Source organism: Podarcis liolepis (assembly GCF_965112155.1).
Source record: "Podarcis liolepis genome assembly, chromosome: 17".
Lineage (NCBI taxonomy): Eukaryota > Metazoa > Chordata > Lepidosauria > Squamata > Lacertidae > Podarcis > Podarcis liolepis.
Genome location: NC_139571.1, coordinates 35003877 through 35019133, shown reverse-complemented (window position 1 = coordinate 35019133; position 15257 = coordinate 35003877). Strand labels below are relative to the sequence as shown.

The window sequence follows — 15257 nt, the reverse complement described above, 5'->3', positions numbered from 1 at the left end:
CTTCCAGCTGTCACTAAACTACAACTCCCACCAGCCCCTCAAGCATGGCCAATAGCCAGGGGTGATGGAGTTGTAGTTCAGCAACATCTGGAGGGCCAAAGATTTCCCACACCTGGTCATAGGGGCTAGTAACTTGCATTTTAAAAAAAGAAATAACAGATTCCTTGCATTTCCCAAATGAAAATGGCACACAGTGATTCTGGGCTGAGAGAAGGGAGACCTTCAGTTATGGGCAACCCCTGAGGATTGTTGCAATGACTTCCTTTGTGGCATGTGCTTGGCATGCGGCTGGAATAAGTGAGGCTTCTGTCTGAAGCAGGGGAGAAGGGGGCCTTTGCAGCACATAGAGATTAAGCTCTTTAGGACTTTAAAAGCCACAGCTATCATTTTTGAATTATGCCCAGAAAGCTGTAGGGACCCAGTGTAGAGAATGCATTTTTAAACACAGTGTTTGACTGTTCCTATGCCAGCAATTTTCAGCATGGGTGCAATATTTAAGTGTCAGCTCCCTTTTTCTTTTCCGCCCTCTGGTGTTGTCCCTTAAATGTTTAGGCCCAAAGGGTTGGTTTTGTGAGGTAAGGGGTATTTCAGGGCAGCTGTATTTCTTTCCTTTTGGTCCACGGCCTCTGTGGACATGCTGAGACCTTCTGCCTCCGGTGCTGTCAATCTGGCCTTCTTTGACCGAGGTAGGAGATGAAAAACGTAAGTTGCTCGAAATTTTAGGTCACGGTGATTTCTCTCCAATTATCTTTTCATTAGGAAGGTGGAGGAGGCTTGAACATCTGTGAAACACATTTAATCTCTGCAAATCGGCTTTACATGCACTATGATTTTATTTTGCTATTTTGCTTCTTGTCTTGCTAGCAGGAGCAACAGAAATATGGGTTTCCACCCAATGGATTTCTCTCTTTTTCCGGGGGGGGGGTAGATGCAGCTGGGGGGAATCCCTGGAGAATCCTGATTATTTCAGACCTGTTTGACAACAGAAAATCCGCTATGGTTCAGTGTTTTCATGGACTGTACCAGTGTTTTGGGGTGTATGAGGTGGTGGTATCCTCCGAGTTTGGACACAGGTGGCACTGTGGGTTAAACCACAGAGCCTAGGACTTGCCGATCAGAAGGTCGCGGTTCGAATCCCCGCGATGGGGTGAGCTCCCGTTGCTCGGTCCCTGCTCCTGCCAACCTAGCAGTTCGAAAGCACGTCAAAGTGCAACTAGATAAATAGGTACGGCTCCGACGGGATGTTAAACGGCGTTTCCGTGTTCGCCAGAAGTGACTTAGTCATGCTGGCCACATAACCCGGAAGCTGTACGCCCGCTCCCTCGGCCAATAAAGCGAGATGAGTGCCGCAACCCTAGAGTCGGCCACGACTGGACCTAATGGTCAGGGGTCCCTTTACCTTTACAGTCACACCAGATGCCCTGGAGCATGCATGGCAGCTTCCTAGCATCTCTGGGAGTGCTACATCCCACTTTATGTGCCTATTAAAAGACTTAGGGAGATGTGGAGGGCTGGTGAAAAATGTTGATACCAAGCTATGGTGGATGCCTCAGAACATATGGGTCTAGCTTGGCTGAGGTATTCTTCTGGCCACACAAATTCCCCACTCTTAGTGTCCATTTTCACCCCATTTGTTTTGTGGGCCTGCTCCAGAAAACCCAGCACTAGATTTCTCCCACGAGTCAGCATTTTCTGCCTCACGCTCCTGTATTCTTAATGTTGCCCTACAGCTTTCCTTTGAAGCTCTGCATTTGGGAATATTTCTGTGTAGGAGAGAAAGAGACGAGAATTACAAAGGCCCAATTAACTGAGAGGGAGGTTTCTTCCATGATGAGTTGAGGAACTGCTGCATATACTGAGTTTTGTCGAAAGCAACACTAAATTAGTAATTGCATGAGTGGAACAGCTTCCACAATGAAACCTCCTCTCTCCCCCCTCCTCACTGTGCCCCAAAGGGGTGAGGGGACACCCAGAGAAATTGAGGAGGGCACGGAGGGAGGCAAGGGAGATGAAACTCCATTGTGCTAGCAGAAGTCAATCCACTCACGTAGTGACTTTGTTAGATACAACCCATAATTAGCACAAGGTAACTATGAAATGCTTCCCCTCAAACAACCTTGAGTGATAGGCAATAAGAAAAAATTATATACAAACAGATATATACAACTTTGCGCTGAGGCATGGGCTTCAAGACACACAGAGAGAAAATCCTTGTTTTTCCAAATGCTATACATGTATTTTCTATGGCTGTCACTCAATTAAAAACCTTAACTGATTAATTGTATGTTTTAATCAATTAGATCTGCATAAAGGTTACATTTAAAAAAAAAAATTAATCACTCTGGAAAAAAGAGCATACTACTTTCATTTTTTGTTGATCTGTCATTGAAGATGCCAGCTTATCACACAGTCTCCCCATGATAGAGAATGTGGAGCATACACCTATCAGGGGTTGTCAGTTGTGTATATTTCTAGCAGACTTTTGTGTTAAAGGCTTTATGTAGACTTTTATTAAAAACAAATGAACTGGGAGCAACTTTTTATTTATCAAAAGTGTCTTAATTAATCTAGTTAATTAATTGCCTAAAGTTTGCAGGTTGAATAATGACTGAAGTAGCCTCCAGTCCCTAGATACACTAAGGACATGCACTCTTTCTGTTTCCTCTGGGCAAAACTGGACATCATAATCAACCCAGGGCTGCCACTGTAAACAGCAGTTCCATGTTTCCCCAGGCATCTGGTTGGTCACACTAAGGATGCTGAATGCGATGAGCCATTGATTGACTTGATCCAACAGGCACTTCGTATGCGCTCACTTCCTTCTTTCCTTTTTCTACAATGAGAATTACTTGTGTACTCAAATAATTACAGAATCATAAGCTTGTAGAGTTGGAAGGGACCTTGAGGTTCATAAAATCCAACCTCCTTTAATGCAGAAATCTCAGCTAAAGCATCCATGACAGATGGGCATTAAAAACCTCCCAGGAAGGAGAGTCCACCACTTTCCAAGGGAGTCCATTCCACTTTCAAACAGCTTTTACCATCAGAAAGTTCCTGATGTTCAATCGGAATCTCCTCCCTTGCAACTTTCAGTCACTGGTTTGGGTCCTACCTTCCCGAGAAGCAGAAAACAGGCTTGCTCCATCCATATGCTATTTATTTCTCCATCCCCTGCCCCAGTCCTCCTTATTGGCTGTCAGTCACTGATGTGGGTGGAGAAGTACTTCAGTCGAATGCCAGATAAGTTGTTCTGTGCACTGGATTAGAGAGGAGGGTGAACTTCAGGTGGGGCTGCCATTTTTGGAGGCATCCCTGTGTTTCTTACAACTGGGTCTTCCCTTGTTGCTATCCAGAGCCCTTCTCATCCTCCCACCTCCTTCTGCCTACTCTAAGCTGCTCTTACTAGATTCTCCCACTCCCTTCCAAACATAACCATACTTAGAGCTAGCAGGCATATGAATTTGCCCTACTTTCCCTCATTCCCACTAGTCTTCATTAGATGTTGAGAGCTGCATCTGAAGATTGGAGGAAAGAAGAAAAACAAGCCAGGCTGGAGGGCAGAGTTACTTCTGTCAGCCAAGCACCCCAAGTGGGGCACATTGATGCAGTTACAGTATCTGAAGAAGTGTGCATGCACACGAAAGCTCATACCAAGAACTAACTTAGTTGGTCTTTAAGGTGCTACTGGAAGGAATTTTTTTATTTTGACATTGATGCAGGTCTTTCTCATGTGTAGCGCCATTCAGAGCAGAAAGTCTTTGGGCTGGCAACTTGAAAACACAGCCGCATGCACACCGGCCTTAAGTAAAGTGATATAAAACAAGAGCTATTTTTCATTTATTATCAGTTTAAGCATTTGTTAGCTGCCTTCTGCCCGGTGTACTTGGGACAATGGGAAGAAAATGCAAGGTAGAAACTTGTAAAACCTGTTTATACCAACACAGAGCAAAGCCATTCTAATCTGGTCATTGAAAAGCTGATATTGTTTAAAGGTCAGCCGGAGCCTTAACTGGGAAGGGTTAGGAAACAGACCTTTGAACCACAGGTAGAAAAGTGGGGTCCAAGGTAGTCCTAATTATGGGCCTGGAAAAACTGGATTCTGAGACCTGCAATGACCATGCCCATTAAGCACACTTGTGCATGTTTGAATAATGTATGTTTCCCCCCTGTAGCTTTGGGGTGCAGTGAAAATTCTGTTGAGCCCCCCCCCCCCCATTTAGCTTTGGCAAGTTGTGGCCCACAGATACATACGGAAAGGCTGTATGGATTCATTTTGCCCACTTGCTTCCAGGAGCGATGCTCAAAGCTCAAGCTTTTAAATTTGCTGATGCTTCATGGGGTGAAGCAGCCGCAGCTCCCAAACAGCCAGAAGGAGCCTCAGCTGCCTCCCCTCCTATGTTTAAATGCAAATGATCTCCAGGTGGCAAGCCTAGATGTGGATTTTTCTTCCCCTGGGAGAGAGGAGGAGGCTAGTTCCTCTTCCCTTAGGAGACCCAAAGCGACAGCATCATACAAATCCCTTACCTGTGGAATGTCGGGAGGCGGGAGAGGTGGGCGGCTCCTCTAGACAAGAGAGAGTTTCTTGCATGATGTAGGCAGGCGAAGAGAAGTCTCAGACGATGCACTGAGGATGAAAGATAGTCTGCTCATTTATTTGTCTGCAAGACTATGGGCGGCGGGAGGACCTGAGGGTAGAAGTTGAATTCTATACGGCAATCCTTTGTCTGGCTTGCTATGCCAGGAGCTGGGTGGGAACTGTACTCTGCCCACTTGTAAATCCTTGAAGGGGAATCACAGCTGCAACAAAAACAAGCCCAGGCATGCATATTGAGTTCTGGTGGATGCAGTTGTGTGTGTGTGTGTGTGTGTGTGTGTGTGTGTGTAGATTTTTGTCCACAGAGGTGATTACTCTCCTGCAAACGTCACATGGGGTGGCGTATGGAGAGCAGAGCCGTGCTTTCATCTTAAGCACCGTTCTTCATCTGTTGGAGAGTGCCTAGAGGGAAAGGCAGCTGCTCTTTCCTTGCCATTTTGCATTATCACATGCAACATCATTGCTGCCTCTACCACCTCCTTCCATACCATCACGGCCTGTTTTCTGAGCTTCAGGAAGGATGCACCAGCACAGTACTTCTTCAGCCATTCTGAGCTTACTAAAATAGATGTGTATCTATATCTTCAGATATAAGTTGCCTCTTGTGCTTTCATCGGTTTAAGACCATGTTTCCCAAACTTGGGTCTCCAGCTGTTTTTTCAGACTACAATTCCCATTGTCCCTGGCCACTGATCTTGCTAGCTAGGGATGATGGGAGTTGTAGTCCAAAAACAACTGGAGACCCAAGTTTTGTTTTTAGGGCTTGCAACTACCTAGAACCCTACTTGGAAGTATTGGCATAGGTGCCAAAGGGTTTTCTTCTTCTACATGGTTGTCAAATCAATGTAGAATCAAGCCTACATATTATTTAAATCAGATATGCATATGTGGGAGAAAAATCTGATTTGGGCTACATTCTGACAGCACTTTCCGGTTTTCTTTTTTGTCCAATCTTTTTTATTAAGTTTTACATTGCAAATTTAAATTCAAACAGTCAAAGGATTCAGGGAATCCTAAATGATGATGTTGATGTTTAATGTTCACTTTCCGGTTTTCTTGATGTTCCCTTACGATAATTTTTTGTATTTTATGTGATCTACCGCATGGCATAAATGTCACTTCTGGAAGTCTAGTGGAACTTCAGTGCTCATTCTTGGTTTAGTTGTTTTCAGGAAAAAAACTGTTTGCAACCCTGTTAACCTGGAATATAGTGGGATGTAATTTGGGCAGTATCCTGGCATACAGTTCTCTCCTGTCATTTCCATGGGCGAATCATGGGGGGCCAGAAGCACACATGCACATAAAGTGTGTATGGAGAAGGGGGCAACATCTCTGATTATGTCTGCTGGGAAAGTCTACAATACAAACTGTCAAATGGAGTTGTCACCCCAAAATTCCCCCTTACAGCTATCCATTTGTCATTAGCCAGAGTTCCAAGGCCTGTCTTTGCCCCTACTCACAGAGAGTCCTGCTGGCTTCAACAGGTGAAATGTGAAACATGTGGATATAAGGACCAGGGGGGAAATAAATGGGAGAAAGCTGTGGTGCATTTAAACGTACAGGTGGAGTCTCCAGGTTGCCAAGTAACAAATGGTTCACTTAAATTTTGACCAGTAGATTGACTTGCTTCCTGAATCCAGACAATTATATAATTCCAGTCTAGCACTAATGGGGAAAGAAAAGTGTGTGAAACAAAACTGGAATCAGCAAGAATGAATAGCACTTACTGAGTACTTATTACTGAGTACTTATGGTGCCCTCTAGGTGTTTTGACCTCATCCTTGATCATTGGCCATGCAGGTTGGTGCTGATGAGAGTTGTACTTCGAAACACCAAATTGGAGAGGCCTGATTCATAGGGTCGCTTTTCCCAGCGGAGCTGCCCTTTTATGGGCAGCCCTTACGTAGAATTCTGAAGACCTCCCGACATCCAGTAGCATAATGCTTTTATAAGAAACAATTAAAAGCAGCAAATTAGCTAGCTTCTGTGAAACTCAAAATACAGCTTGTGAGTTGGTTAGTTCTAATAAATATATTGCTCTGTTGCTGCTGCATGGCTTATTCCTGACCTCATTCAGTATGCTGCTATTGAAATAACATTTTTAAAATTTGGATTAATATTAACAAGTTTCATTCAGCCGCTAATGGCCCAATTAAGGAGGATTCTCACTTCAGCTGCTTCCAGTGGGCAGTCCAGTAATAGGCACCATATTTGGATCAATTGGCTTTGGAGAGTAACCACAGATCGGCAAATTAGTCAGTTTCCAGTCTAATGCTGCTTTCAGATGTTTCCATCCTTATGTTTGCTATTGAAACTTCATTGGAAGAACTGGGAAATGTGAAAAACATAACCGCACAATCCTAACCATGTCTCCTTACAAGTCCTGTTGAATTCGATGGTGCTTACTCTCAGGTAAATGGAGTTAGGATTGCCACTGAAATTGATCAGCATTATAAGTCCAGAAATGGCAGATGAGCTCACATCAAATTCTCAAGCATCCAAGAGGACCTAAGAATCCTAACGTTTCATAACCAGATGTGGTTGTGGAGACCAGAGACAGATGACAGTTCTATCCAAGAGTTGAAGAAGGTTTCGTAGAGCTTTCATTCTCATACTCAATCTATTCTTTTTGTCTCTAGTGAAATAGGTATTACGGGCTTTTGAAGCACTACTTAATATGCAAATAATAGGCACAAAGTTGATGAGAGCCCCCGCCATGGGCAACGATGTCAATTTCAATGCCACCTTCAACTCACTGAAATAACATGAATCTGACCCCAACCTTAGAAAAGTTGTGGGGGATCCATTATCACATATATCAGGAATGAGGAACCACACATGTTCTGTCATATTCCACATGTTGTTGACCTCTAACACCCATTAATCATGACCACTGCTCATGTTGGCTGGGGCTGATGGGACCTGGAGTCCAATAACATATGGAGGACCACAGGTTCTTCACGCTTGGCATATGGTATGAAAAGAGAGGGAGACATTTGTGTGTCCCACTGCCAAATGACACAGGTAGGGTATTGCTGAATCTAGTACAGTTGTTTCCTACTTTCCTGTCTCTTTAGAGAGGTGACATCAGTAAAAATGGTCACTAAGAATCTAAGGTGAAAAAGCCATCAGTTAGTGATCACTGAAGGAGCACTTGCTCCCTTACTTCTCTCCTCATGCCAAGATCTGTAGAAAAGGCCCCTTTACTCATGGAAACATGGACCTTTTCTGTCATGATTGTTCATCTTTGGAACTTTACGCTATGGCTATATGAAACTTCCATCTTAGGAAGAACTTCCTAAGAACACAGGGAGAAAAATCTGCTTCACTCCCAGATGTCTTTAGATATTTATAAGTTTCCAAAGTTTGAGAGCTTGTGCAAGCAAATCATGTGCCCCCTCCCCTTGAGTGATTGACACTCCCCAGAGAGGCCTAACCCCTTGGCTGATTCTGTTCCACCTTCTAGAAATGTTTGTTGACTTTCATGTCTATGAAGGAGTAATTAAGGTTGGCCTTATTGTACTGTTTGTTTAGTCTTGGTCTACTGGATTTTAACATTCCAAGTGTTCCCCACCACCACCATCACCACCACCAGTTTTATCAAGGCTGCAATATTTACTATGTAATCCTAGGCATATTTACTCAGAAGCAAGTCCTATTGTGTCATGTGGCATTTACTCCCAAGTAAACATGTTTAGGCTTAAGAAGCCTCACAGCTCAATCCTAACAATGTCTATTCAAAAGTAAGTCCTGTAGAATCCAATGTTCTTACTCTTGGGTAAATGGGATTAGCTTTGCAACCATAGTACAGCAAAACACCACTGAAAACATAATTAAACTGATAAAACAGTCCATTGCATGAGTTGACATATTCTGTGACAACAGCAGTCTATAACTGTAACACCCTTTCTGCTCCAAAAAAACAGATCCTACTCATGGACAATTCAACTTAATAGTTTAATAGCAGTTGAAAGTCCCCAACTATCTGACATTCTTCATCCACCACCTTTAGTTATTCGCAATTCGCTGTTTCTTCTGGGCCTAATATTGTGGCTAACACTAACTATGACTAATTTCACAAAGCCATCCTTAGAAGCCACTTCTTGGAGTTGACTCAACTGAAATTAATCATAGTTAGTGTGAGTGACAGTTTGTTGCTGTGAACAATCCAAAAAAATCATGGGTAACCAAAAGCAAAGTAAACACTTCCAAACTTCCCCTGACCAGAGGAGAGCCTGAGGCTTCTTGTAGCTTGTTCCTGCACATGCATGTCTGCTAAACCAGATGTCCATTTTGCCACGGAAAACCACATGTGTTGGTGGGAAGCAACTCATGCCAGTAGCCAAAGCCAGCTATGGGCAGAGCCAATAACACACACATGCCAGGGTGAGTAAATTTGGTTTCTCTAATATTACCATTTTGCCAATCTTAAATTCAATTCTTCACATTTCCAATTTACAAAGCAAAATTGTTGTTTAAAGTGGGCATGGAAATTCATCAGTATTTTAGTATGAAAGTCTCCTGATAAAAAAAAAAGTTTGGGATGCAGTTTTGTCTAATATACACATTTTCCCAAAGCAATACAATGCATTGTTTCAGTATATATGCACACTTTAGAGTAGCATATGCATTTTCCTACACATTACCTAGCTGGAGAACTGCATTGCAAAATTCAGAGAAAATTGAACTTTGAAGGCTAGCTGTGCTTCACTTCACATATTGTTTTGAAAAGTGCAAATTTGATAAGCAAACCTTGAAATGTGAACTGAACAGACTTTTTCTCCTATCCCTAGCACACACTCCTACACATACAGACTTCATTGTGATGGGGAGGAAGGCACAAGGGAGAGTCATCCCTCCACACCCATTCCTCCCCATCACATCCATACTCTCCCCAGCCTGCAAACCAGCTGTTTGAGTATTACTCTCCACATGCCTTCCTCCCAGCTGTTTGGTGGGCTGAGAGAAACATGATTTCCATGGGGAGGAAACTGCACTGGTGTGACTCCGATCACAATTGTGCTTCCCCTCAGGCAGAGAATTTAATTGGTGGTGGGCACCCAGTTGGGCCATGGACTGCTCACATGTGCGTTAAGCCATGTTTTAGTGTGACATGTAAACACTGCCTCGTGTGTGTGTGTGTGTGTGTGTGTGTGTGTGTGATGCTCTTCTGGAGAAAATTATACATCATTGTCCTGGGACTCTTCCGTGATGTGCCATCTGGGCGCATGGGAGGCAGCTGTTTGGTTGTGCTGTAAATTGCCATCTTAATAGGGCACAGCATTTGTGAAGCATTGCTAGCTGCTGACTCTAGAAAAATGTTTTCCTTTGCGTTCCTGTTCTTCCAGTCTTTTCTCCTTCTCCTCCTCAATCATGTTCCCGTTATGAAAAAAAGAAAACGTATGCAGCAGTTAAGAAAAAAAAAAGATGAAAGCTTGATCTTTTTGCCGGAAGCAACGTTTGCAAAACTGGCTTTGTTTTGGCAAGAGGGAAATTAACCCCATCTTAAAAGTGTGGGGTATTGAAGAGCCTTGTCTTACCTTGCAAAGCTAAAACGATTTTTCTGCCTGTAAATCACCCTGAGCTCCTGAACTCCAGTGCATATTCTGAATCCCCTTGAGCAAAACCAATGACAGCTTCTGGCAGCACAATTAATGTATTTACCACTGATATTTTTGAATTCTGGGGACTTCAGAATGTTGGTCCCATTGGTGATTTTCAGGAATGGCTAGATTTGGTTTCCTTTCACCCTAAAACATTGCATTTAGCAAAAACTAATTACATTTTTTTTAAGAACAAAAAAGCAACATCATATAGTGATGAAGGGAAATCTGCCCCACAAAAATCTAAGTTCTAGGCTGTGCAGTCTTACAGGCACTACCCTCATCTGATCACAGTTAGTGGGACTTACTTCTGAGGAAATTGGTAGGAATTCAGCTTGAACCTTGTTCCCAGGAACCAGAAGAATGAATCCAGAAGTAAGGATTATGGACTTACCTTGGAAGGCACAACTATTAGAGGAAGAATTTATTGCACATTAGATAAATATTTCACATTGCATAATCTTTTCCTGCATCTTACTTATTTTAGGACATGGTGATGTTCAATCCTGCATGTGCACAGCATATGCAGATGTGAACAGATTATAGGTGTGCCATGGGATACTTATTGTCAGAAAGGAATGGGATGCTTTCTCAGTGTAGGGCTGGGTTTCCCAAACTTGGGTCTCCAGCTGTAGTTGGACTATAGTTCCCATCATCCTTGGCCACTGATCCTGTTAGCTAGGGATGATGAGAGTTGTAGTCCAACAACAGCTGGCGTTTGGGAAACCCTGGTGCAGGTTGTTTCAGGTTGCTGAACTTGCAACAGTGTCCCTACTTACGGGAAGACATACACACAAGCAAGCATACAGGTAGAGACTTCTGGTGATTAGTTAAAGCTGTGTTTGCCTTATGGGCTACATTGCTGAGAAATACAGTGCACAGCTCCCCATGTTTCTGGCATGGAATGCTTAGATATATATCCTGGTTTGGAAGACATGAGTCAGCTTTCATGTTACATATTAAAATTACCTACGTGAGCTTGCTGGGAACAAACAATAAACCCAGAAGAGACTAGCTTTCAAATAAAGAGGAGATGTGTTCTTCAGCAAAAAGCCTGAACAATACATTCTGCTGATGGGTATCTTTACATTTTAATAGGACGATGAAGTGAAAGTGTTTCAAAACTATTTAAATAGCTGAAAAACTAGTTTTGCCTAGCTTCACATTGCTTCTCTCCAAATGCACCTTAGCTCAGTACTTGACCTAAGGAAAGAAAGAGCAGCCAGGAGAGTCCCTCTTTCTCAAACTGTATCCTCTGTTAAAGCAAACTTTGGTTATGCAGACAATAGGATATTGTGTGTTTGACAGAAACTCCAGCTTCCACTTTTTCCGACAGAGAAAACTAACTAGGAACTTCAGACTTCAAGTCATATGCAGGCCAGCCGTGTCGGGAGGCCATGTAGACATTTTAATACCAAATATAATAGGGATAAAGGGACACAGGTGGCGCTGTGGGTTAAACCACTGAGTCTTGGGCTTGCCAGTTGGAAGGTCGGCAGTTCGAATCCCCGCGATGGGGTGAGCTCCCGTTGCTCGGTCCCTGCTCCTGCCAACCTAGCAGTTCAAAAGCACGCCAGTGCAAGTAGATAAATAGGTACCACTCCGGCGGGAAGGTAAACGGTGTTTCCATGCGCTGCTCTGGTTTGCCAGAAGCGGCTTAGTCATGCTGTACGCCGGCTCCCTCAGCCAATAAAGCGAGATGAGCGCCGCAACCCCAGAGTCGGTCACGACTGGACCGAATGGTCAGGGGTACCTTTACCTATAATAGGGATATATGGTGAAGGACTGGAAGCTCAGGTGTACACTCCGCACAGATGATAATATTAAGTACCGGTAAGTAATATTAAAATAAATATTAAGGCATCCCTTATTGTCTACGTGCATTTATTCAGCAGCATTTCTGTTCTTCCTTGTTTGCCTCACTTCGACAAGGTTTCCATTTTTGGAAGGAAGTCTCCTTCCCTCTAATAGCTTCCTTGACTTTATATATTAACTGTGACCTACCAGTTGAACACTGACAGGCTGGAGGTTCAGTTGGGCTCCCTGTGACCAATCCATTGGTAAGGTGAATTTTGTTTGCTGATAGGCTGGGAAACAGAAGGATGGTAGTTGACCTGCTTAGGTTTAATAGCTTAATCCCCTTTTCTCCCTCTTTTTTTAATCTTTAGCCTGCACCGTCGGCACCTTCAAAGCATCGGTGGGAGATGCACCGTGCAGTCCCTGCCCTGCCCACAGCTATTCTTCCACACCAGGCTCCAGTGAATGTGCTTGCCTGACCCGATACTACCGTTCGTCTTCAGACACCTCCGACACCCCCTGTACCAGTAAGTACCTGGGGGCGAGTGGGTTTGCTTTAAACCTTCTTTCCATTGGCCCCTGCTTCCTGCAATCCTCCTTTTAGCTCCTGGGCATTATCCCTCTGTCCTGGCCCCAAATTTGGTCTGTTCTGGCTTTCTTCCCCTTAGCTCCTCTGTGCCCCTTTCCCATCTGTCCACAGCCTCAAGTCCTTGCTTGCTCCTGTCCAATTCTATTCAGGGCTATATTTCAATGGACATCCTTTGGGACTCACTCACTCCTTCACAGACATGGGAAAGGTTTTTACAGAAGATGCAGTTGTGTGTGACCGAGAACAGTAGCTGATTCCTTATCCGAAAGCTGCTGGGATTCGCCCCTCCCCACACTGCTGTTTATCTGCCTTCTTTTAGGGAGGTATCTGGCAATGTTTGAGACACAGAATCATCCATGAAGTATTTTGAATGCCATGGTGCCTGTCCGTGGCAGAATGTATTGCAACTGATACTCAGGCTATATTGGAAACAGCCTTTCCTTCTGAATAACCATGAATAACTCCATACTTCTCTACATGGAGGTTTCACTTCGTTTCATTATTGTGGCTACTAGAGGACCCTTCGGCCTAAAAGCTAGATGCAGCCCCTGCTTAATTTCATCTGGCTCCAGGGCTATTTCTAGGAAGTCATCTCTCTCCATTGCTCCACCCACCGACCCACCCATGAAAGGCCACCAAGGAGAGTAGCTGGTTGGGCATCACTGTTGGAAAATGCTCTTAGCTTCCTCCATCAGTGTCACCCATGTTCCCCAGTGGGGCTGGGCAATATCTGGTTTTCAACATCACAATATATCACTAGCTAAACATGACATTATATCGATATATCACAATATATATCTGGTGGCAGAGGGCCTCCCTGCAGTGGTGAAGGGCCTTAAAATGTAATGGAGGAGTAGATTTAATAAAAATATTAAATAAACTTCCATATAAAATGTTTGATATATTTTCAACCACTTTAAGAGCAGTTTAAGCGATTTACTAGTCAATTTGCATCTGCTTCCTCACTCAGAGGCCTAAGTACAACCTGTGCATGCATAAGTCCCACTGAGTTCAACTAAACTTCTACTTTCCTGGGAGTAAGCCTCATTGAATTCACTAAGGGTTGCTTGTGAGTAGACATGCATTTGGTTGCACTGCTTACCGAAAAACACCCTCCCCATCATTCTCACATAGTGCCCAACCTCCCATTTCAGCATAAGGCAGCAAGCTAAATCTTCTCCCCTCCATCCCCCCCCAGAAGCGCCCCCCCACCAAAGCCCTCATCCTATCAATCTTTCCCTTTTTATCAGAGGGAGGGAGGGCAAGCAAGCAAAAAGATACTCCTTTAAATAAAAAGTAACCTTTTTTTAATATAGAGGAAAGCTATTTAGGGTGAACCAACAACATAAAGACCACCAGAAAATAAAAATACCCCCCCTCTTTTTTCCACTGGTGGAGGTGAGTATGAGGGAAGAAAGAAGTGCTTTCCAGTTCCTTGTTTACTTTGCTTTGTTTACTTTGCCTCTTTGATTATTAGCCATGGGGGGTTCCTCCTGGATTGTTAGCAGGCTCTGCAAAATTAGCTGAGCTCTAAGTGGAAAGATACTGGTGTGGCTGAAAGAGTTTGCTGGTTTCTGTGAGGGCTTATTGTTATTTCTTATCGGTTAGGAGAGCCAACAAAGCTGGCGACAAGGTGCCTGCAAATTATCGGCAAATTATCTGTAAAGTATTGGTTCAGCTGAGCTATCCCCTGGGAACTTGTCAAATCTCCACCTTTTGTTCACCGGTATATTGCCTTGTTGAAACACTTATCACAATGTTATTTCAATACCGGTATAGCATAGCCCTATTCCCCCAGCCTTCCTTTCCTGCTCTGGTGGAAATACAAGGTGTGTCTACACCCATCTCTCTCGATAGGAATAGTTGTAGTATTTGTGTGAAATGTCCCACTGCTGCATTTGCGCTGTGGGTTAAACCACAGAGCCTAGGACTTGCCAATTCAGAAGGTCGGTGGTTCAAATCCCTGCGACGGGTTGAGCTCCCGTTGCTCGGTCCCAGCTCCTGCCCACCTAGCAGTTCGAAAGCACGTCAGAGTGCAAGTAGATAAATAGGTACCGCTCCGGTGCTGCTCTGGTTCTCCAGAAGCGATTTAGTCATGCTGGTCAGATGACCCGGAAGCTGTATGCCAGCTCCTTTGGCCAATAAAGCGAGATGAGCGCCGCAACCCCAGAGTCGGCCACGACTGAACCTAATGATCAGGGGTCCCTTTACTTTTAAAAGGGGAAAGGCAGTTTTGAGGGGAAGAGGCTTATCATTAGCAGCAGAGGTTGTCCAGGAGGCTGCTGGCCAGGGCCCACAATTTTTAGCACACGTCCCTCCACAAAATAACAACAACAAATAATAATAATAAAATAAATAAAATAAAATAAAATCCTCACATGTGGAGAGTCTGCTTTGGCTAGACGCACCATAAAATTTTGTCCTAAGCAATTACAATGGAACCTCGGTTGTCAAAACATAATCCATTCCGGAAGACCGTTCGACTTCTAAAATGTTCAACAACCGAGGTGAAATTGCCAGTTTGCAAAATCCATTGAAAAAAATGGAGAAATGCGCCTCGGAAGCCGTTCGACTTACAAGTTGCGTTTGAAAACAGAAGCATTCACTTTCAGGTTGTCGGCGTTCAAAAGCCGAAATGTTCAACTTCCACAGCGTTCGACAACCAAGGTTCCAC

The 15257-nt window shown here is 43.9% G+C and overlaps 1 protein-coding gene across 5 annotated transcripts in view; it reads left to right on the top strand.

Moving 5' to 3' along the window:
• LOC310696196 (ephrin type-B receptor 5) overlaps nt 1–15257 on the top strand; it is a 157018-nt gene that overhangs the window by 102032 nt on the left and 39729 nt on the right. For all 5 annotated transcript variants that reach the window (XM_083481395.1, XM_083481393.1, XM_083481392.1 and 2 more), the window contains one exon: nt 12366–12521. In XM_083481395.1, the coding sequence (XP_083337521.1) occupies nt 12366–12521 (156 nt within the window). The remainder of the gene's footprint in view (nt 1–12365; nt 12522–15257) is intronic.